Raw genomic sequence first — 23865 nt, 5'->3', positions numbered from 1 at the left:
CTTCTTCTATTGCCCTCAACCTTTCCCAGCATTAGGCTCTTCTCCAGTGAGTCCTTCCTTCTCATTAGGTGGCCAAAGTATTTGAGTTTCAGCTTCAGGATCTGGCCTTCCAAAGAGCAGTCAGGGTTGATCTCCTCTAGGACTGACCGGTTTGATCGCCTTGCAGTCCAAGGGACTCGCAAGAGTCTTCTCCAACACTATACTTCAAAGGCCTCAATTCTTTGGCGCTCAGCCTTTCTTATGGTCCAACTTTCACTGCCATACATTGCAACTGGGAAGACCATATATATATGCAATTCCAGTATTGAGTGAATACAATTCTTGCTGTAGTTAATATATGTAAAATTAAATATATACACTCTTTCTCATAATTACCTACAATTATGCCTAACAAAATAACTCTGGCTTAAACTCTATATGTTTTTTCATCATTTTCTCTAACCATGTATGCAGTGCTGGGATTCAAATAGGTGAACAACTGGTTCTCTGTATGGATGCCACTTCCAGAAGTCCATTCTGGGTCTGGGCAAAAAAAAAAAATAGCTACTGGTTCCACCGAACTGGTGCGAACTGGCTGAATCCCACCACTGCATGTATGTATTCTTAACCAAAATCTTTTAGCTTTAGAACATGTCCACCAAAGTTGGTAATAAGTGTCTGTTTTTTTGTTTACATTTCCAACAATTGCTTGGCCTTGGGTAACATTTTTATTTGAAGCCTTGTACTGCCCCATCGACAATTTACAACTTTTACGAAAGGAAGCTGAACTAATACGCATTGGCTTTGTGCTTTTTTGCAATGTAGCAACTCTGAATGTGCTATAAACAGAACTTGGTGATCTTTGTGATCCACTTATTCTTCCCTTAATTATAAGACTCTGCTTTGGTGCTTGATCACTCTGGATTGGGCTGGTCCACATCACTGATCCTGTGCTGCATTAATTCAAGCATGTTCCACGGAACTAGTTTCTCCAGCCCAATGCAGTTCCAGACTAGAATTCACACAATCCAAGTTATGGCAGGTTGGCTTGATGGCTTATTTAAGCCAAGAGAAAAGTTGGTTCTGAGAGTGACAAAAATGTGTGTGCATCTAAATGTGTGAAAGTTACGACACTATAGATTGGCAAAAGCAAAAGAATTCTAATCAAGAACTTAGTTCAAGAAAGAAACCAATCAAGGAGAGAACTAAGCTAAAACTAAGGAGCAATTTCCTAACAGAATGATTCAGTGGTTGTCTCCAGAGGTTGTGGGCACTCCATCAATGGAAGATCTGAAGGAGATATTGGACAACTATTTGTCTGGAATGATATAGGGTGTCCTTCCTGGGCAGGGAGTTGGACTAGAAGACCTCCAAAGTCCCTTCCAAGTCTGTTGCAGTGTTATATTGCATCTCTTGCAGGTTCTACTTTGCAAATCCAAAAAATAATCTTAAGAGAGTTCTAATGGGGAAACCCCTGGCAAGAAGGAGCAAACAGTCCCCAAGAACTCATCTTACTGGTCAAAATACTTTACAACCCATTTGGCCACAGAGGGAGAAAAGCAATTATCTTTGGGCATTATAGCAGGAGATATGCAGAGCTCTCTCTCTCACACACACAACCTCCAGGGCTCAAGATTGGCAGCCAGAGACAAAGAGAGATTTCAATCAAAATAGAGCTGGAAGGGATTTTGGAGATCTTCTAGTCCAACCCCCTGTTCAAACAGGAGACTCTGTCTTATTTCAGACAAGCGGCTTTTCCTGTCTCTTCTTAAAAACCTCCAGTGATGGCGTACCCACAGCTTCTGAAGCTGTTCCACTGGTTCATTGTCCTCACTGTTAGGAGGTTTCTCCTTCATCCCAGGTTGCTTCCCTCTTTGATTACTTTTCATACATTGTTTCTTGTCTTGCCTTCTGGTGCTTTGGAAAATAAGTTGACACCCACCCCCCTCCACTCCTCTTTGTGGCAGCCCCTCAAATACTAGACTACTCCCATCGCTACTCCCCTCCTAGTCCTTCTTTTCTCTAGACTAGCCATACTCAACTCCTGCAACCAATCATCTCTTTCTACTCTAATGACGGCTTGAGAAGCAATGGAGCCAGATAGCATAATCACCCATAGAGGAGAAAGCCACCCCAGAGCTGCACAGCTCAGAAATGAGCTCAGGTCTCTTCAATTACAGGATTATGGCTTTTCATAATTGCATGGCAAGCCCTGGATTGAAATGCAGAAAGTTAAAGTGACCAAAGACGAAGGAAGAGAGGACTGCACAGCTTCAGACTTGGGGGGGGGGGAGGAACAGAAACAAGAGGTAGAGAAGAGTAGCATGCCTGTTTGATTTTAAATATACATGTAGGTGGCTGGATAACAAGCCACAATGTGATCGGTTTGATTTAGGTTAGTAAATGCCTTAACGCAGCCATGAGTTAAGGGAGTTCTCGATTTACAATCCCTGCTAAGCAGCCACAGCAGTGTGGCGACTTATGACTAATCCTCACAGTTATGACTATCGCAGCTATGTAACAGTCATAGGCACAATCTTGCTTTTACTTACCTGGTGCACTGGAGCAAAAAGGCAGTGTCAGCTGCTACCTTTTGCTTGTGCATTGCTACTATTTGGTGACAAAATGCCATGAATTCTGGGGAGGTGGGAAAAGTAATAGGGAAGACATGGGAGAAAATGAAAGCAAGTGCTGTATCTCCTCCAGATGCTGCTTCAAGGTCACCCAGCCTTGATTATGAGATTCTTAGATTCTATTGGGCCACCATGTAAAATAGAATTGTGGCTAGATGGACCTAGATCCGATCCATTAGGGTTATTCTCATGTTCTCACACCACATAGGAGTAGTCCTTGTTTCTCCTAACCTCTTTCTTGCTCTCTGGCTTGATTTGATGTTGTGGTCATTTGGAAGCATATCTGAAAACACTTTGTCTCCATCCTTCAAAAGGTGAATTTATTCTTTCAATTGAACAACAACAGAACAGGTATAAAGCAACATGTCCCTTCCAACTGATTAGAGCAACTAAATGAAAGTCGCTTCCCTGTATTGTTTTTTTCCTACCAAAACATCTCTAACTTTTAGAACTTTTGCTCTTTGACTCAAGACAAATGACAGATTGTTTAATTAAAGAACGTAGAAAGACAGACCTTGTCACCTTCTTCAATTTCACAGATCTTCTCAGCTGTCGAGGGATTAAATGTAGGGAATTTCTTTCCACTTTTTGACTCATGCCATTCATTGTTAATAAATATCTAAAGAGAGAGAAAACAAGAGGATCAGAAGAAGCATTGACAAGACTACTGTATCCCTGGTTTGGCTTGTCTCCTTTGTTGCCTGAATAGCTCAATATTTATCATATTCAGGACAGTGGTGGGATTCAGCCAGTTCGCACTGGTTTGGGCATGCCGGCCACATGACCACGGAGACGTCCTCGGACAAGCGCTGGCTCTTCGGCTTTGAAACGGAGATGAGCACCAGCCCCTAGAGTCAGAAACGACTAGCACGCATGTGCGGGGGAACCTTTACCTTTACCTTTAATAGCTAAATATTGCTGAGTTCGGAAAACTAGCTAAATGCATACTGCTTCCAGAAGTGCAGTCTAGGCCTTGGAGGCCTGGAGGAGGCCTCCCATGCCTAGAACGGCCCATCAGAAGTGTGTGGATGCCACTTCCAGAAGTCCATTCTAAATCTCAGAGGCCTGGAGAAGGCCTCCCAGGCCTAAAATGGCCCATCGGAAGTGCGTGGATGCCACTTCTGGAAGTAGGTTCTAGGCCTCAGAGGCCCAGGCCTGCATCCAATAAGAGAACCAGTTGTTCAGGTATTTGAATCCCACCACTGATTCAGGAGCAGTGTATCATATTCACCCCATCAAAATAAAATACAAGTTTGCTGTAATAGTGAGATGCAGGCATTTACTTCCCAAAGGACATCCTATAATAGGGAGGAGTTCAGAAACAGGGTGGGTTAAAAGCATGAAACTTCCATCCATCAGCTGCACATCACAGTGGGAAGCAGTAATAATGGACGTGGCAAACACTCAAATATTTATTGATGCAGTTCCAACAGAAAAAGGTAAATCACACTGAAGTTCAGGAGGCCAATTCACAAATGCAATTCCATATCCATGAGAGGAGGACTATTGAATTCCAAGGTATTCATGTATTATTTTATTGCAATGGATCTCCCTGCTCAGTTAATGTAATATAGATTTGACCCCTTCTATTGGCTCAGCGATTAAGGCACTGGACTACTCATATAAGGGGTATGTGTGTGTGTGGAGGGGGCAGTGGCTCAGTGGTTTAGGATGCCAAGCTTGTCATCTAGAAAGCTGACAGCCTGGGCTTGAGACCCAAGCACTGCATGACAGAGTGAGCTCCCGTCCTCATCTCAGCTCCTGCAGTTCGAAAGCATGCAACTGCAAGTAGATAAATAGGTACCACTTTGGTGGGAAGGTAACAGCTCTCTGTGACATCATGCTGGCCAACATGAGCATGGAAATGTCTTTGGACAGCGCTGGCTCAATGGCCTTGATACAGAGATGAGCACCAACGGTATAGTTAGCAACAACTAGTGCAGGGATCTCCAACCTTGACAACTTTAAGACTTGTGGACTTCAGCATAGCTGGCTGAGGAATTATGGGAGCTGAAGTCCACAAGTCTTAAAGTTGTCAAGGTTGGAGATCCCTGGACTAGTGGATTAAAATCCGCAGGGACTATACGTTTTTTACCCTTCCATTAGTGATGCCTCCTTATAATAAAATGGGCAAATAGAAAAAAAGAAGCTAAACAAGACAATGGAGGCATTAAATAGAGCAAGGAAGGGGCCTAAAAAGGGGGGGGGAGAGAATAATGCCATTTTGCCGTCTACCTGAAAACCAAAGAACTAATTCTCTCTTCCTAGAGATAGAAGTTCACAAGCAGAGTGGCTACATTAAATGGCCCATCCTGAAGTCTACCCCAGCCCTTTCTCTGCAAGTGGGACACACAACAGGATCTCATATGAATGTAGTCTCCACGTAGGTTGACACAGACGTAAATTCCCCAGGAAAAAAAGCTTTTTCTTTTAGCCACGGTGCCTAACTTCAGATGCTGAACTTGCATCGGCTCAAAAATCTTTCATTGCAGGTAAAAACAAGAGAGGTTCCCAGGATTTTGAATGTTATTTCTCTTAGTTGCAACTGAGCCTGCTAATTAGTTTTAACTTGTTTTTGTGGCCCAGTAGTAGATTTAATTACTATTATTATTGCATTTGATTTGTATGTTCTGTAGCTGAAATGGCTGTTTTGTCTGGAAATGTAAAGGGTCTGTAAATCACTGGGGAGGGGGGGAACATTTGTTTTAATGGGTGGTCTTATAATTTAAATAAAAATTACATAAACATGCCTGGAGAATTACAGGTTGCAAATACAGGTAATCTTTACAACCACTTGTAGCAATTTACAACCGTTTGTTTAGCCACTGACTGCGGTAGTCCTCAACTTAACGACCACAACAGAGCCCAAAATTTCTGTTGCTGAGGGGAACAGTTGTTAAGTGAATTTTCCCCATTTTACAACTTTGCTTGATGCAGTTGTTAAGTGAATCGCTGCAGTGCTTCAGTTAGTAGCATGGTTGTTGAGTGAACCTGGCTTTCCCATTGACTTTGCTTGTCAGAAGGTCCCAAAAGAGGATCACATGTCCCTCCCAGGACACTGCAAACTGTCATAAAGTACTAGTACCGCTTTACAAAGCCCTTGTGAGACCACACCTGGAATACTGAAGCCAATTTTGGTCACCATATCACACACAAAAAAAAAAGATGCTGAGAGTTTGGGAAAAAATGCAGAGAAGAGCAACAAAGATGATCCAAGGCCTGAAGACTAAAACATACAAAGAACGGCTGCGGGACTTGGATTTGGCCAGTCTAAAGAAAAGACGAAATAGGGGAGACATGATAACAGCCTTCCAATATATGAGGGGTTGCCACAAAGAAGAAGGGGTCAAATTATTCTCCAAAGCACCAGAGGGCAGGACAAGAAACAATGGTTGGAAACTGACGAAAGAGAGAAGCAACCTGGAATTCAGGAGAAACTTCCTGACAATGAGGACAATCAACCAGTTGAACAGCTTGCCTCCAGAAATCATCGGTGTTCCACCACTGGAGGTTTTTAAGAAGAGGCTGGACAGTCACTTCTCTGAGATGGTATAGGTTCTCCTGCCTGAGCAGGGGGCTGGACTACAAGACCTCCAAGGTCTATTCTATTCTATTCTATTCTATTCTATTCTATTCTATTCTATTCTTTCATCATTCCATTCTATTCTATTCTATTCTATTCTATTCTATTCTATTCTATTCTATTCTATTCTATTCTATTCCATTCCATTCCATTCCATTCCATTCCATTCCATCTATTCTATTCTATTCTATTCTATTCTTTCATCATTCCATTCTATTCTATTCTATTCTATTCTATTCTATTCTATTCTATTCTATTCTATTCTATTCTATTCTATTCCATTCCATTCCATTCCATTCCATTCCATTCCATTCCATTCCATTCCATTACATTACATTATATTACGTATTTTCTATTCTATTACATTCCATTCCATATTTTCTATTCTATTCTATTCTATTCTATTCTATTCTATTTTATTCTATTCTATTCTATTCTATTCTATTCTTTCATCATTCTATTCTATTCTATTCTATTCTATTCTATTCTATTCTATTCTATTCTATTCTATTCTATTCTATTCTATTCTATTCTATTCTTTCCTATTCTATATTCTATTCTATTCTATTCTATTCTATTCTTTCCTATTCTATATTCTATTCTATATTCTATTCTATTCTATTCTATTCTATTCTATTCTATTCTATTCTATTCTATTCTATTCTATTCTATTCTATTCTATTCCATTCCATTCCATTCCATTCCATTCCATTCCATTCCATTCCATTCCATTGCATTGCATTACATTACATTATATTACGTATTTTCTATTCTATTACATTCCATTCCATATTTTCTATTCTATTCTATTCTATTCTATTCTATTCTATTCTATTCTATTCTATTCTATTCTATTCTATTCTATTCTATTCTTTCATCATTCTATTCTATTCTATTCTATTCTATTCTATTCTATTCTATTCTATTCTTTCCTATTCTATATTCTATTCTATATTCTATTCTATTCTATTCTATTCTATATTCTATTCTCTATTCTATTCTCTATTCTATTCTCTATTCTATTCTCTATTCTATTCTATTCTATTCTATTCCATTCCATTCCATTCCATTCCATTCCATTCCATTCCATTCCATTCCATTCCATTCCATTCCATTCCATTCCATTCTATTCTATTCTATTCTATTCTATTCTATTCTATTCTATTCCATTCCATTCCATTCCATTCCATTCCATTCCATTCCATTCCATATATGAGTCCGTTGCCAAGCATCTGAATTTTGATCACATGACCGTGGGGGATGCTCAGTGGTCATGTGAAAAACTTACTTTTTTCAGTTACGCTGTAACTTCGAATGGTTACTAAATGAACTGACGTAAGTCGAGGAAAACTTTTATTCAAAGTTCCAGGTGCATTGAAAAAAGCGGCTTATGACCAGTCTTCACACTTATGACCATTGCAACGTCCCCACGGTCACAAGGTCAAAATCACCTGACCCCAGGATACTGTGGTAAAGACATGTCTTCTCTTACTCTTTGGTTCTTAGGCACTTTCAGAAACTGGGCATTAACCAAGATGAACGTAAGTCCAATGTCAGAGTCAAAGTAACAGTTGCACACCCAATACTACTGACTCACAAAAGGTGACTCACAATTAGAGAGTGATGGGTGGCTTTTTCTCAGAAATTTTCAGAATTCTCTGGTGCCAGGGGTCCCATTGTTCTGCAATGCTCATAGTTTTAAAATCCCCCATTCCCAATTCATAACTGTGTTATTAGCAGAAGCCAAAGAAAGATGTGGGGATTAGAGAACTCGTCGAAAGGGAAAATATGTATAAAAAAATAAATGTGAAAACGTGGTAGAGGTTGGGCAAAAGTGTAAAGATTAGCTACCCAAATTAAATTCTCCCAAAAGTCTGTAGAAATGTATAAACTGATTTCTGAAGGTTGCGTTTAATGTTGCGGGCTGAAGTGCATTTCCCTTTCATTTTTAATTCAGTCGATGATATTTCAAACTAAGCCATCATTAAAATATTTATATAAAGGTAGATGTTTTAAAAAGCATAGCTGTAATGATAACTGCCTGCTTTGCTCATCTCCTGGTTACTTGAAGGACCTTATTTCTCTATAAGGGGTTGGTCTGGCCGATTTGAACGTGCAAAGAGAAGAGCTAGCTATTCGTTTTCTGTAAATCCAGAGCACTAAAATGCAGAAGGGTTGCTTTTCTGTAGTAGAACTAGAACTTTGAAATGGCTTCCAGTTGGGAGTTCAGTTGGTTCAGACAATATCCATCTTACAGAAAAAGTTGAAGAAAAGAACTAAGCCAGAGGCTGTTTTGTTAAGATGACTCTTGATTGTGGCCAATGGGGTATTTTAGGTACTTAGTGATATTATGTGATGGTATTGTAGTCCCAAGAATTAGATTGTGGAAAGATATAAATTTGACAAACAAACTTTCCAAGCTCTTAAATCAGCCACCTTAAACATACTGTATATTCTGAAATATATATTTAAAAAAACCCAGTGATATCTGCTATCTTCAATTAAGGGTATTTGGGTCACAAAGGAAAACCCTGCTTGTTAAATGTTATTTGGACTAAAATGTGACTAAAAAGAACGAAATTTCTATTTAAGGCAGCATATTTAAGTTATATTAAGCAGACTGCCATCCCCAGCCACCAACAAAAAAGAAAAGTCGCTAGGAGACCATTTCAAAATTCAGCCACATAACTGCAGAACTGCAAATGGTAAAAAGGGGAGGGAAAAAACTTATTCTGACCGGTTTGAAAATAAACGACATGGTGATGGCAAACAGGGATTTATGCAAATTGATTTACATAATAACTTGTATGAGCTTTTGGTGGCATCAAGTTCAAAGAATTTTCTTTCATTTTAGCAAAACATGTAATGTTTTGATTCCTCATTACATTCAAGAATGGGGAGAGAATTTTTTTTTCCTAATGGGTGGTTTTAGTGTTTCTTAAAATCTGAGTACTTTTCTAAAAAGAGCATGCTCCTATAGAGTCCAGACAACTATTAATAATGATTAAAACAGTTTAAGTCCATGGAAAGTATTACCTATAATAGGAAAGGAAAAAAAAATAGAAAGATTATATTAATAAGAACATCACCAAGTAGCGACTTTTTCCTTGTTTTTAAAGAAGATCTGGAAAATTTTCAGAGATTTAAAGCAGAGAATGTGCTTAGCATTGCTAGAATTTGCTTAGGTTTTTATAGGCAGAGTGCCAATGTTATCCGTGTTTAAATAGAAAAGCAATTGCATTCTGTTTGATGTGACGATATCCACAATGGATGGTATCTGTATCTTATAGAGACTTATCGTTAAAGAAAATTTAAAAGATCTGCTTAAATATTTGCTTTTGACCTCACATCAATTTAAATGTGTGTAAATGTAGAACAGATTCTGACTTCCAACAATCCAAACTACAGCATCTTCAGGTTGCTCCAGAAGATTTTTAAATGATTATGAGTAGTAACAGTGTACACTATTACTACTATTATGTGCCATCAAGTTAACTTTAACTCCTAACAACCATAGAAATTTTCTCCGTGACGATTATGAAGGAAATGATGTCACAAAATCATTGGTTTCCTACTCTGCAGACTTCCCATTCATAAACCAGTTTCTGTTTTGTCAAGAGTCATGGTTTATTTGATTTTTATCCCAGCTTTTGTTCCTATACAAGTAACTCAAGGGCATCAGCAAAAGCATAATACTCTTTCTTCAGATTTTTCTACTTCCAGCTAGGAATAGTTCTAACTAATTAATTCTAACTAAGTTCATTTAGCAGCAGGGATAGTCAGGTCAAGTCAATGTTTATTACAGTCAAAGCCCAGAGCAAGTTAAGGACTATCCAGTTAAAATTCTGGAATAAAATAATAAAATATGTATCAAAATCACAATTTGGCATCCAAAATATGTCCGTTGCACATGAACAAAACACAGCATGGCCTCACTGTAATATACTGTAATATCAATCCTTAAACTGTGAGGCCCACAGTCATTAAATACTAAAATGCAAGAGAGTGATCATACAAAATGGTTTGCTGCATTAATTCTGTCAAATAGCTATGAAGGATTAATCACCTGTTTCTGATGGATCTCCAGTGCTGCTGCGCAAGGGATATAAATCTCCACCCTCCCTTTGGATCAGATAAGCTTCTTTCCTCGTTGTTACCAGATTAATAAACACATGTGCACATGTGTTTGGGTGCATGTGTGTACTACATGTATGTTTGTGTGTGCAAAGAGAGATGCTATATCTGCCTTATTTTCAATTGCTACTGTATTTTGTTCATTCATTCACTGATTCAATTTCTGTAGCCGCCTATCTCAGCCACGTGATTCTGGAAGGCTTACAATTCTAAAATATAAAACAGTTCAAACCATTTCAAAATAAATAGCCTTTTAAAGATTCTAGTAAAAGTCAAGTAACACATGGAGTTTTTTCCCCCAGATGCCAACGTGAGAATCACAAGTTCTAGTGAATTGTTAACATTATTACACTAAGCATCCTTAATCGAGCCGTCTCATACTGACAATCAGCAAAAGCAATTCAGAAACTGGAAACCACATAAAAACAGCCTTGGAGCTAGCCAAATCTGATAAAAGTTAATCTTAAAATGACTTTTTCTTTCTATTTTGGAATGTGGCAGGCAAATTTTAGTCTGAGAAAAATCAGTTTCGCCATCTCACACTAAGAATCTCTGCAACCGCAACAAGCAATGTTGAACTATAATTCGAGTGAATGTGTTTTTATTAACATTTATTAACATTGCCATTTCTTCCCAAGCCTGCAAGACAGAATGCATCCAGTGGATGTTTGCCATTAGCTGGTTGATGGAAGTGAAGAATTATGGATAATGGGTTTTGTTACAAAAGGCCATATTTATTGTTTTTAATTCTACATTTCTATACACTTACCGTATTTGTTATATTGGCTTTTTTGCAGTTAAGAACAGACACCTATGCTAGGGAGATCTAAAACCGAAAAGGCTTTTTATATCGCAGCTTTCTTGACATAATAAAGGAAATCCTAGTTTAAAAGATGCATGCAAACCTTTAAGAATTCCATCTTTTGATGTATTTTTTATCATTTCCAAGCATGCATATACGTTTGATAATTGAGGTTTTGATTTATATAGTTTGCATTGTATCATATTAGTCTTTTTTTAAAAAAAAAATGTAAGTGTTCAGAGTAATTGGTAGTCTAAAACAGTACAAATAAACCAATCAGTTAGATTTCACAGTCAACCCTAAAAGGCCTTAAGCACATTTTAAAAAGAAAGGAAGAGTGTAAGAATCTGCTACACTAAACAGAGAGAAAATTCCTTATACAAATGTGATTTTTCTTTTATGTATTATATTCCAGTTGGGCCACTGACTGAACTCTTAATTTGTTTCTTGCATACTTTTACTTTGCTAGCTTCTCTGTTTGCTTCTTCATTGATTTATGTAGCCATCTTGCCAATTGCAACTCTTACGAGATCTTACGAGATGGGTGGCCATATAAATACAATCAATCCATTCATAATTAGTCTAGCTTCATTTTCAGTCTTCTGTTTTCGTACTTCAAATTCTGTGCTTCATTCAAGTACACCAGAAAAACGATGCATTTTCTTACATCATTTCTCAAAGAGAAAGAAGAAGAATTGCCACCCTCATCTTTTGAACATTAGACTTCAAACTGACTTTCTACCTTCTCCAACCCCGCAAAGAAGTAGAAAAATAATAACGAAATCAGAAAGATCGAAACCAGCCCAATGAAGTGGAGCAACTCCAACTAACCCGCTTTTAAAAATTGTCCAGGTTTTAGAAGAGACGTGGGAGAGAAAGTCGAATCTCAAATCCTTGACCAATGCGTTGTTTTGTTAAAACAGCCAAGATGGTGGAATACCTCGGAAATGGTAAACATCCATCACAGGTTGATTGTCAGCAGTCTTAAGACATTAAAAAAAAAAAGCACGGGACCACACTGTACATATGACAAAAACAGCGCAATCCAGCCATTCTCAAAGTGGTAGGAATATTGATGGGGGGAAAAACTTCCCCGAAGATCCACAAGTCCGAAAGCTGATCCAGATTGGATCCTACAACATTATTCTGGGACAGGTATATTTGCCTTCATTCGTGTGATCAGTCAATTTATTATTACAGCCATAGGCCAGCACATAAATTAAACATTCAAATAAAAAACAACTAAACAGACCGAACACAAGAAGACATAGTAATATATTACAGTTAATGATGTAATCAATGGTGACTGAGGTCTGCCTAGTTTTACAGGCAGTATGACAAAACCTAGTTACGTTCAGAAAAACTGAATCATACCGACCTGATAATGAAACGATACTGAGTATAGTCTAAGGCTGGATAAAAAACACGTAGTAAAAAATAATTATAAAAGATTATTTAAAAGATCTAAAATATTTATGTTTCTGGCGAATATCCAATGCTGCTGCACAGACATTCGTCTGATTGGAATAAGCCATTTTCCCCTAACACAATGGTCTTCAGGATGCAATCTCCAAAACAGCTATTCAGAATAATTGCAGTCAGCAGTCTCACCAAGGATTCTTCATTTCTAGCATTTTACTATTCTTTTTCGCTTTCTTCTCTCACACGTGCAGATGTATTGGAGATTGACCAGTAATATTTCTACTGACCTTAAAGATTTTTTTTAAAATGCATTTTGGGCTATCCAAGTCAGGTCACTCACCGCCCTGAGTCCTCCGGGAGAAGGGCGGTATATAAATAAAATAATAATAATAATAATAATAATAATAATAATAATAATAATAATAATAATAATAATAATTATTATTATTATTATTATTATTATTATTATTATTATTATTATTATTATTATTATTATTATTATATCCCTGTAATTCTGGACAACTCCCTCCCCCACCTTGCCTCCAGTTGAAATGTGTTTGCAGTTGTTCTTTGGAGTTACATGAAACAAGCCCTTTTATGCTTAGCCCCGACATTGCTACACCATGATAACTGGAAGCCTAGTGAAAACGCTCACCTCCTTCACAGCCTCTTAATATACAAGATCTACCTGGTTCATACAAATGCTGCACTTTACGTGTTCTGGATGCATGCAAAAAAGAACACCCCCCCGTCCTTCCATAAGACCTGGCCCACCAATTGGCCTGGGGTCTAAGTGGTGTTCCATCATTGGAGGTGGCTGCTAGATTGATGGTAGACTCTACCTGCCCCCTCTTGCTCTCCACCCATCTTTTTGGTTATCATCTTGATGTACTTATTCTCATTGTGTTCCTTTGTCATTGTTTGCTTATATGGTTCTCTAATTCTTCTTCTGTTTACACATCTTTCCATTTTTCTTCCTTTTTATTACTGTTAGCCATCTAAGACAAGGGTCCCCAACCTGTGGGCTATGGCCCACTACCGGGCCGTGGCTGACAGGCTGGCCAGTGTGCACACGTGTGTGCGCACTCACCCCACTCATGCTAGCACTGTGGCAAAAATGGGGAAGGGCTAGTGAGTGTTCTGCGGGCACTAGTGCTGTCCCGTTTGCATCGTGCAGGCACTAGTGCCACCCCATTTGTGTCACGCATGGGCTTTTGGCCCCATTTGGACACACTCGCATAAAATGATCTAAGAATAGCCCCATGGTAAGATAAGTGGAAAATAAATTTAACAAATAAAAACCTTTGATTTCCTATAGAAGCATCTAGAAAAGAGCAGCAAAACACGGATGCTTTTCAGCTTTCTAGAAATGGATATCTAGAAGAGAACCTGCAAAGCTCAGGGGACAGGTGCTTTGAACAAGGCCCAGGGCACCCAAAGAGACGTCTCTAGATTTCCCTTTCCTTAGTGGCTTCATCAAGGCTGCAAAACTTTGTGCTGCAAGAAATCTAGGAAGCCTCTTTTGGCACAGCCCCAAACCCAAGAAAGTTCAGAATTAACTCCCCTTTTAAAAAATCAAACCTTCTATAATATTGCAAGCCTTTTTATTTCTTTTGCAGAAAATGCTGGGATTTCCTCTCCTCTGCTGAGTATGTAGTGGGGGGGCGGGGGGGGGGGGGAAGAAGAGAAAATGGAGACTCCCAAACCTTTTATATAAAAAGTAATTTAATAGTAAAATGTTTAGCTTGCATCATGTTTCATATGCGGGAAGTGGCTTATTTTTCTGGGTAAGAAAATTAAATCTTCAAAAGAACTACACAAACCTTTTCATATAATATGTTTGGGAACCTCCACTCCCCCCCCAACCGCCTGCATTCTCGGTGGAATAAATGCAAGGAAATCCATTTTTTCCCCCTGCAGTGGCTTCTGACCTCCTCTATTAACCAGTTAGTACCTTTGCCTTGAATAAAAGTTAGACAGGGCTTAGCTAGTTGCGATGCCTTGGGAATAATTACCCTCAATTCTTCTCCCCAAAAGGCAGCTGAAACAAATGAATCAATTCCCTCTCTCACTTTCCCTTTAGAAACCTTTGTTAGATTTTTCTTTTTTTAAAAAAACAAAACCCACCTTTATTACTTTATAAGTAACTCAAGGCAACAAACTCCTCCTCTCATTTTCCCAACAATAAAACAACCTTGTGAGGTGGGTTGGGCTGAGAAAGAGTGACTGGCCCAAAGTCACCCAGCTGGCTTTCTTGCCTAAGGCAGGACTAGAACTCACCGTCTCCTGGTTTTTAGCATGGTGCCTTAACCAAACTGGCTTTTCAAACGCTTGGAAAGCATTTATTGAAAAAAAGATACTAACTAACTAACTAACTAACTAACTAACTAACTAACTAACTAACTAACCTAACTAACTACTTTCCGAAAGGCCGAAACGCTCCATTAATAAAAAGTTTGACTTAAAGAACAGTTAAGCAACAAAAGAAAAAACCCACACGTGCGCAAGGGATACAGCACGCTTCACCTGCTTACTGAATTAACCGGCCTTTGATAGGAAAAAATGGGAATATGCTATTTACTCTCTTGGTTTATGCTCCCAGGCACAAAAATAAAGTGGTAATCCATACTGAATATTACCTCTTACTCAACCTACAGATAAATTGTTCCAATGGATCTTTTTTAAAAAAAAAAAAGTTTGACTTAAAGAACAGTTAAGCAACACAACACGAAAAGAAGAAAAAACCCACACGTGCGCAAGTGATACAGCACGCTTCACCTGCTTACTGAATTAACCGGTTCTCTCTGCATTCTCCCCACTCGTGGTAGCCTTGGCGGGCAGGCGGGTCAGCCCACGAACCCCAGGAATGGACCCCCTTCAAGCCGGTTACCCAGATGCGGCTGTCCAGGTGGAGCGCGTCCTGTGATCCCCGATCCCCACATCCTCCTACCTTGGTGAACTGGACCTCCTGGTTCCTTATCGGATGCGGCAGGGGCACCGACGCCGCCTTCTCCGTCTGCCCGTTCTCCAGGGCTCCGTTAAGCGCTGCCATCCCCTGACACCCACAAACACGCTCCGAGCCGGTCGGGATGCGTTTGTCCTGTTTGCGCCCCGCAAGACGCACCGCCGAGCAAGGGAACAGAAGCGCCCCCGCCGCGCTCTGCCTTTAAGAGCGCTCCGCTCCGTGGCGGGGGACGGGCAAGAGGCTGGCCAGCTGCTCTCCACGCCCACCCGAGTCCGGGGCCGCGCTGGACCAGCTGCAGGTGAGCGGAGGATGGCGAGCCAAGCAGCCTGCTCCGGCGGCTGTTCGGAAGAGGCGAGAGCAAGCGCGCAGGCATGGCCAGCGGTCCCTGGGTCGCTCCAAGCGGAGCAGCTGTCCCGTTGATCCCAGCTGCGATTCCCTGGACGACACACACACACACCCCTCCTCTCCACTTCCTTCCCTTCCCCAAACAATGCTGGTGATTGTGCCAAAAGCTGGCTTGGGGGTGGCCAAGAAGGGATGGGAAAGAGTTAAGGTCTCTTTCCCTTCTTTTTGCTTCCTTTGCAAGGCGTGGGGCGGGGGGGGGGGGCTGGAGCCTGAGACGCGCAGACGTCCAAGGGAAAGAAAGAAAAAGAAAGAAAATGGAGAGAGAAACCTCGGAGGAGATCATCTGTGCTACAACGCGGCGTGTTTTTTCTATCCGGGTGGAAAGAGAGAGAGGCTAGCTAGGCGGACTCCTCGCGAGGAGGAATGAGCTCACATCAGATTAACTCCTAATCAAAAACGGCCCTGGAAGGTCCAGTCCTCTCCTCCTCCTCCTCCCCCCCACTCCCTCCTGGAACATAAACATGCGTGCATACGGAGACATCACCGCACAAATATTTTCTGGGGAAGGGCTGATGGATGGAGAAAGGAGACTTGGCTGTTGCACATCTTCTGTGGGTGCACGGGTGTTCACATTCTTTGTTCAGCCTCCCTGCCCTGGCTCTAGGGCACGAGTGTCCAACCTTTTTGATTTTATTTTAATCCCATTTATATCCCGCCCTTCTCTGAAGACTCAGGGCGGCTTACACTCTAAGCAAAAATCAATGTGCTTAGCAATAGCCTCCATTCTATGTATATGCCTGCTTATTAGGGCTTTCAGCCCCCCCCCCAAGCGGCATTATTACAAAGTCAGCTTAATTGCCCCCAACAATCTGGGTCCTCATTTTACCTACTTGGGAAGGATGGAAGGCTGAGTCAACCTTGAGCCTGGTGGGACTCGAACCTGCACTAATTGCAAGCAGCTGGTGTTACTTAAGGAGGCATTAGCCCACTGCTCCACCAAGGCTTGGCAACTTTAAGATTTGTAGACTCCCCGGACTCCTAGAATTCCACTGCAGCCTGACTGGCTGGGGAATTCTGGGAGTTGAAGTCCACGAGTCTTAAAAGTTGCCAAAGTTGGGCACCCTTGCTGTAGGGCAGGGGTGTCAAACTACGGGCCTGCGGGCCGGTTGCATCATGCGGAGGCTGCGCCCACCCCAGCTCCCAGCAATGTGAAAAAAAGTCACGACACATCGCGCACGTGACGCAGCGAGTTTGACACCTGTGCTGTAGGGGGAAACTGCTGGGTTAGAGAAAAAATCCTGTTTGGTCAAGGGTTGTGTTTTAAATGGGGACCAGACCAGTGGCCTCAACCTTTTGGGCACCAGGGACTGGTTCCATGGAGAAAGGTTTTTTCTGTGGACCGGAGTGGGCATGATTTTGCATGCTGCCTGCATCTCAGGGATGGCCCTTCGCTTGTCCGCGTGACCCGGTTGCTAGCCTGCCGTGGACTGGTGCTAGTCCATGACCCAGGGGGTTGGGGACCCCTGGACTCGATGACTGATTTTGCCCACTAGACTAAGCCGTACAGTGTGTTGGATTAAGAGTGGGGGCCTATTATGTCAGTCCAGCAGTGATGCTTATTAACCATGGTTTACCCAGCCCACTGTATCTCCCCTTCTCTTGAGGACACTGTACAAATGTGTTGGCCCAGTTTTGGGGTGCCCTTTTCATTCCTGATCTCTGAAAGGGGATCCTTGTTAAACTCCAGGAATCTGCTGGCATAGTCAAGCAGCTTCCATCACATTTTGAGCAGTTTTTCCATTGTTAACAGCAACAGCAATAGCGCCTAGACTTATATACCGCTTCCAGTGCTTTACAGCCCTCTCTTAAGTGGTTTACAGGTTATCATTTTGGGTCTTTGAGATAAACTATAACATTTGGTGGTTAGTGGTATAAAAATGAACTGTTGTAAGTTGGGGACTGCTTGTAGTTGGTTTTGCCTTCATCCAGTGTGCAAATGTACTAGGGGTAATGGCTCACTTTGTCATGCGAACCAAACCTGATCTGATTCGTTCAATAAACCATATCTGTAGATGAAATTCCTCAGCACGTCTGGGGTTTGGAAGCTGAGTAGGGTCATGCCTGATTCGTATTTGGATGGGAGATTAAAATCCATGGGCTAGACTGGAAAGTTAAAGAAGGAAGCTACCCAGAAGAAGTTAATGAGAGACCCTACTCTTGGTGGTCTGCTGGGGGTGGAGTGGGGTGGTATGGAATGATAAGACATGCATCATGGCCTCTGATGCAACACATAAGGGGGGGGCTATGCATCGCCATGTCATTGCACGAGGGTCATCGTTCTGGCACCATCACAGTTTGCCGTAGACACTGCAGTCTGTTCCGTTGTCCACTGAGCAGCCGGGGTCCACGTACTTAGTGGGAGTCAAGCATGATTCAAAAATGAGTTGTCTTTGGAACAAATTGTGGCTCAGCAAGAATTGTGACCCTGTAAAAATAGCCTGCTTGGATTGAGGGGGAAAGAGGGAGAGATGGAGGGAGGGAGGGAGGGAGGGAGGAAGACTGGAAGGAAAAGAGGGAGGGAGGAAGAATGGAAGGAAAGGAAGGAGAGGGAGGGAGGAAGGGAGGGAGGAAAGAGGGAGGGAGGAATAATGGAAGAATCGAAGGAAAAGAAGGAGAAGAATGGAAGGAAAAGAGGGAGGGAGGGAGGGGAAGACTGGAAGGAAAAGAGGGAGGAAGGAAGAATGGAAGGAAAAGGGAGGGAGGGAGGAAGGAAGGAAGATTGGAAGGAAAAGAGGGAGGGAGGAAGAATGGAAGAAAAAGGGAGGGAGGGAGGAAGGAAAGAAAGAGGGAAAGAGGGAGGAAGGAAGGAAAGGAAGGAGAGGGAGGAAGGAAGGAAGGGAGGAAGGAGGGAGGGAGGAAGGAATAATGGAAGAATCGAAGGAAAAGAAGGAGAAGAATGGAAGGAAAAGAGGGAGGGAGGGAGGGGAAGAATGGAAGGAAAAGAGGGAGGAAGGAGGAATGGAAGAAAAAGGGAGGGAGGGAGGAAGGAAGGAAGATTGGAAGGAAAAGAGGGAGGGAGGAAGAATGGAAGGGAAAAAGGGAGGGGGAGGGATGAAGGAAAGAAAGAGAGAAGGAGGAAGGAAGGAAGGAAGAAGGGAAGGAAAAGAGGGAGGGAGGAAAGAAGGGAGGGCTTAAATTCTTTTGCCATCCAATTCAAACTCACATTTATACATAAATGACGTTTAATAATGTATATTTTCCCCCCACTCCAAATTAAATCCATTCGCAGCGGCGTTATGTTAGAGTGAAAATCCATCTTTGTCCTTAAAGAATCTGTCTGGAATCAGCTTTCTGGGTAGGTGACTCAGGCAGTGCCTGGGGGCTGAATGTCAGCAACACATTTCAACTGAGGCAGAACTAACTTTCCCCAGAGTGATCAGAAGAAAACAGGGGATTGCGTAGAAACGCACATCCTGCTTTCTGAGTCTGGACGGAAGGAAGGCTCTCGTTGGGGTGAAAGTCCCTCTCTGGCTAAGATGGGGACAAATGAAAGGAGGAGACCTCCCCCTTGTTCCCGGTACTGGGTAAGCATTGACTCAGACAAAGATCTCGGATGACCCTAACCCTCTGAAACAGGCATACGACAAAATCTTTTGACTGGATGGTAGCAAATCCAGAACAATAAGTCACTTTCTAGCTTGATGGAGAGAAAGATTCTCAGCACGTAATTTCAGCTCTCGGAGACACAAATGTGGCGCTCACTTGAAGTTGGGGAATGGTAGCTTTCGCTTCTCAACCAGGCTGCAAAAGACACTCTGCATCGGCATTCCCCACCATCCCGTCAGAGCTGAAGAAGCTTCTTGGATGAGAAGAGAAACGGCTTCAATGAAAAAGTCCAGTTGCCCCCTGAAAAAGCCACCTTTGGGATCCCTTGGATAGTCTCATCAAGAGTTGTTGGGGTCAATTTAATAATGGTGTGATTGGTAGGGAGAAGCTGTTGCGATAACCAAAATGACTGGAACGCATCCCTCCTGTTGCTCCAAAGCCTTAAGCGTCTTCGATGAATAAAATTTACATCTGGTTGTTTTTTCAATCTATGTATGGGTGGAAGTCATCATGAGCTTAATTTGTGATAGAGTTTATCACCTCCAACATCAGTTTTCCACTGCAACTGCTGAATGTGGAAAGAGCTGCAAGTTTTGCTTCTGAGCTGATGCAGATCCCAAGGATCCTTTGTTCACAAGGAAACCGAACCAGAGGGTGGGGAGAGGAAGGATTTATACTCCTTGCAGACAGCTGGACATTTGCATTCTTTTAGAGAGTCGCTGAGGCCACTTGGAGGTTTATATGTGTCCTCAGGGTCACCTGAGTAGTGCAAATGGCTTCAGCAACTCTCTAAAAGAAGGCAAATGCCCAGCGGTCTGCAAGGAATCTAAATCCTTCCATTCCCCACCCTCTAGTCAGAGCTGAAGAAGCTTCTTGGATGAGAAGTGAAGCATCTTCAAAGAAAAACAAGGAAGTCCAGTTGACTCCTGAAAAAGCACCTTTGGGACAACCTGGATGACTGAGAATCTCCATAGATACCCAAGGGATCAATGTTCTTGTTGTTGATCTTCACAGTACCATTTGTTAAACTAAATTATGTCCAATGCTAGAGGGTGGTGCTCATCTCTGGGAGCCAGCATTGTCCCAAGACCCTTTTGTGGTCATGTGGCCAGCACGTGGAATGCTTTTACCTTCCCACCAAAGTGGTACCTATTTATCTACTTGCATTTGTATGCTTTCAAACTGCTAGGTGGGCAGGAGCTAGAGCAAGTAACGCGAGCTCATCCTGTCATGTGATACCCAGGTCTCCAACCCGGGCTGATGGCTTTCCAGCTGACAAGCTCACCATCTTTAACCGCCGAGCCATCGTGCCCCCTATTAGTTAAAGTGGCATGTATTAAACTATTTTCATCTCATAAATGTTTGGGGTGTCCGAAACATCAGAAGGGTCCATGAGCTGAAGAGTGTGGGCAAACTGCTATTGAGAGAGCGAGGAGATGACATTTTCTTGCAGCAATTGAAAAACAGAACATGGTCAGAAGACTAAAAATGTAGTGCCCCTTGAACCCCAAAGGCAGAACGTGGGCTTAGCAAATGTTGGCAAGTTTACACTGGAGATTCCCTGGGTAGTAAGGTTCTGTTTCAATGCATCTCCATGGGCACTGAGAAGGTGGCTATTGTCCTTCCTTCTTTCAGAAGTCCAATTAGGGGCACATGATTCATGATTAACAGTGTAAGTCTCTGCCGTGTTAAAAAAGGGCCTTTGAAGGTTGAACCTACCTCCTGCTGAAAGGATAGAGTCACATCCACGTGCTTTTCTCTGCAATCACACCGAAGTGGTTTGTACTCCCATCTTCCAGGATGTTGTTGTAACCATATATGCTAGATTTGCACTTTTCATCCAAAGTCAATCCTGCTCCCCCCCCTTTTTTTTTGATATCACACATGATTTTTTTGGATTATAGGCTGATGCAAGATAACAGATGCTTCAGTTGTGTTCTGCTCCTCTCTGTGTAGGGTTTTTTTTTGACAGTCATCCAGGTTTAGTGCAGGTAGTCCTCGTTTAATGACCACAATTGGGACCAGTTGTCACTAAGCGAAACCATGACCATGCATATGATCTAAGTTCAGTTTTCCTTTGTATTACGGACCTGCGAAAGTCATAAATGCAAAGATTGGTCGTAAAGTTTACTTTTTCATCAATGTCGTAACTGCAAATGGTCACTGTAGGAGGCAGTCATTACTTGAGGATTACGTATACTGTCATCTTCTGGAGCACTTTTTTCACCTTTGCTATCTAGTCTATAACTTTGGCAAATCCCTGGGGGATTTTGTCCAAGAACTAATCAGGGTTGACTCTGGTGAGCTTCTGAGCCCTGAAAGTATAATTCTCAACCAGTTATTGGGATTTATTTAGGAGTTAGTAAGCACAACCAGGAGTGCAAATATGGTCTTGCAAAAAAAAAAATAGCGATTCCCTCCCTTTTATATTGTACTATTTACATCATCTGAGTTGTTTTCTAATCTTGCACCGGGAGATTAATCCCTACATTTTCTAAGTATTCAGGAAACAGAAAGAGGAGATGCTCTTTGTTCTTTATTGGTAGCCTCACATTGCAATAAAAACGACATACATTCAATTTTGCTGCTACTAAGATTGTTGGACGAGCAGGCACAAAAACAGCCAGGGAAGTGATTGAAACCTGGGAAACGGGCCCCTCATCAGTCAACATGAGCCTTGATTTACCCCCAGCTGGCAGCACAAGGAAACAACACCCAATGGCTTAATAGCCAGCCATCAACACCCCAATCAACAACTAAAAAGCCACACACAACCAGGTACCATATAAATACCATGCACAGAACAGCCCAAAGTACACTTTCCGGTAAAGAGAAGTTCCTTGAGGATGGGCTCCAGCACAAATCCGAAAGTTTGCAAGTTGGGTCCTGCAACATTATCCTGGGACAAATATATTTGCCTTCTGTATGATATATTATATATAATTGCTATAATTACCACTCTTGTAATTACCACTAGGCCTAACTATGATCACAATCATTTTTTACTTCACTATCCTCAACTACCTACCTAGGCAGCCCCCAAAATTCAACAGATAGGCCATTTTTCATGGCATTAGACCTGCATTCCCACATTCTCATCTCTGAGAAATCCCTGTCTTACACTGGTAGCACAAGCCAATCACTGCTTGTTTACAGTAGCAGTTCAGAGTTCAATCCAGGGATTAATTGGGAATTTCCCACAAGGTCCTTATTTCAGCATTCCTCCAATGCACAGCAGGTTCAAGGGAAATAGAAATAGAACGAGAGAGGGCAATTGTGAGAGATTGAATGGCTGCCGTTGACCCTGGGATGCTATCTCTCCTCCAAGGTGACTAGATGCTGACAAAATCCCCCCCACTTCAGTATGCATCAATCCAAGTTTGTTTTGCCTTATGTGGGATTATATTATTAAGGCACTCCAATATACAGTATTATGCTTTGAAGACCATCTGGAAGCACCAATTAGTCCAAAATGCAACAACACCAAGTTGTTGGTGTGTACATGCCAACATAAGCATGTGACACCTGTGCACTGGGCTCTGAACTGGCTGCCTTTTCATCTCCAGGTGCAAGTCAAAGTGTTGACTTTGACCTTTAAAGTCCTAAATGGCATGGTGCTGAGGACCATCTCCTCTACCCAGTTTTGGATCCACTCGTTACAAGTTTGAACCAATTGTATCACCTAGTTGGGTAATGAAATATGTGCAAGAAAACAAACTCAGAGAGTACCCAGGACCCCACATAACAAATTTCTTGGAAGTTCCCCATTTTTGGAGATAAGGAACGGGAGGTGGGTGTTCCAAGATGTTCTCTAAGATGGCTCCAATACTTTGGAAGACTCTCCCCTGTAAAATCCAAGTAGCCCTCACCTTATTAAATTTTAGGAAACTATTAAAGAGGGCAGCTCGAGCTTTTGACAGCTGAAAGGACCATCTAGTCATTAATTTCTTGTCATTGTTTCCTTAGAACTTATATTTTGAACACCATGATTATAACTTTGAGCTATTGTATCTAGTTAAAGCTGTGGATTCTGCAAATGCTTTGTTCAGAAATTATTGTCTGCAATCCACTAAGAGTCAACCGATTGCAGTGGACTAAATTAAATCTGCGAACAAACAAACAAACAGAAGGGCAAATTCTTATCTGAATCTCCTGCTGTCTTCTGCTTTGTGTGATTGTATTAACCCCGTTAATGAAGGTTTTCCTACCCTCTCGTCTCATTAACCGAGTCCATTGGCAGTTTCTGCTGAGGCTTTCACCCACACACTGGGCTCGTAGAAGCGGTAACAATAACTCCTTTTACATCAAGATATTTACTTTGTAAGATAGTTCCTTTGATATTAGCCCCCCAAAGAGCTGGTTTCTCCTGCCTCTTCCCACCCAGCCTGTTCCCAAG

The 23865-nt window shown here is 41.8% G+C and overlaps 1 protein-coding gene across 1 annotated transcript in view; it reads right to left on the bottom strand.

The window, feature by feature from the left end:
- Positions 1-15689, bottom strand: part of ALDH1A3 (aldehyde dehydrogenase 1 family member A3) — a 41972-nt gene extending 26283 nt beyond the window's left edge. Inside the window, exons 1-2 of the mRNA XM_083371356.1 lie at positions 15504-15689; positions 3127-3231 (exon numbers count right to left, since the gene is read on the bottom strand). Coding sequence (XP_083227482.1) covers positions 3127-3231; positions 15504-15605 — 207 coding nt within the window. The 5' untranslated portion in view covers positions 15606-15689. The remainder of the gene's footprint in view (positions 1-3126; positions 3232-15503) is intronic.
- Between the last annotated feature and the right edge of the window lie 8176 nt (positions 15690-23865).

This window comes from Vipera ursinii, assembly GCF_947247035.1.
Source record: "Vipera ursinii genome assembly, chromosome: 11".
Classification (NCBI taxonomy): domain Eukaryota; kingdom Metazoa; phylum Chordata; class Lepidosauria; order Squamata; family Viperidae; genus Vipera; species Vipera ursinii.
The sequence above is the reverse complement of the archived record's forward strand: the minus strand, read 5'-3'. Positions and strand labels throughout refer to the sequence as shown.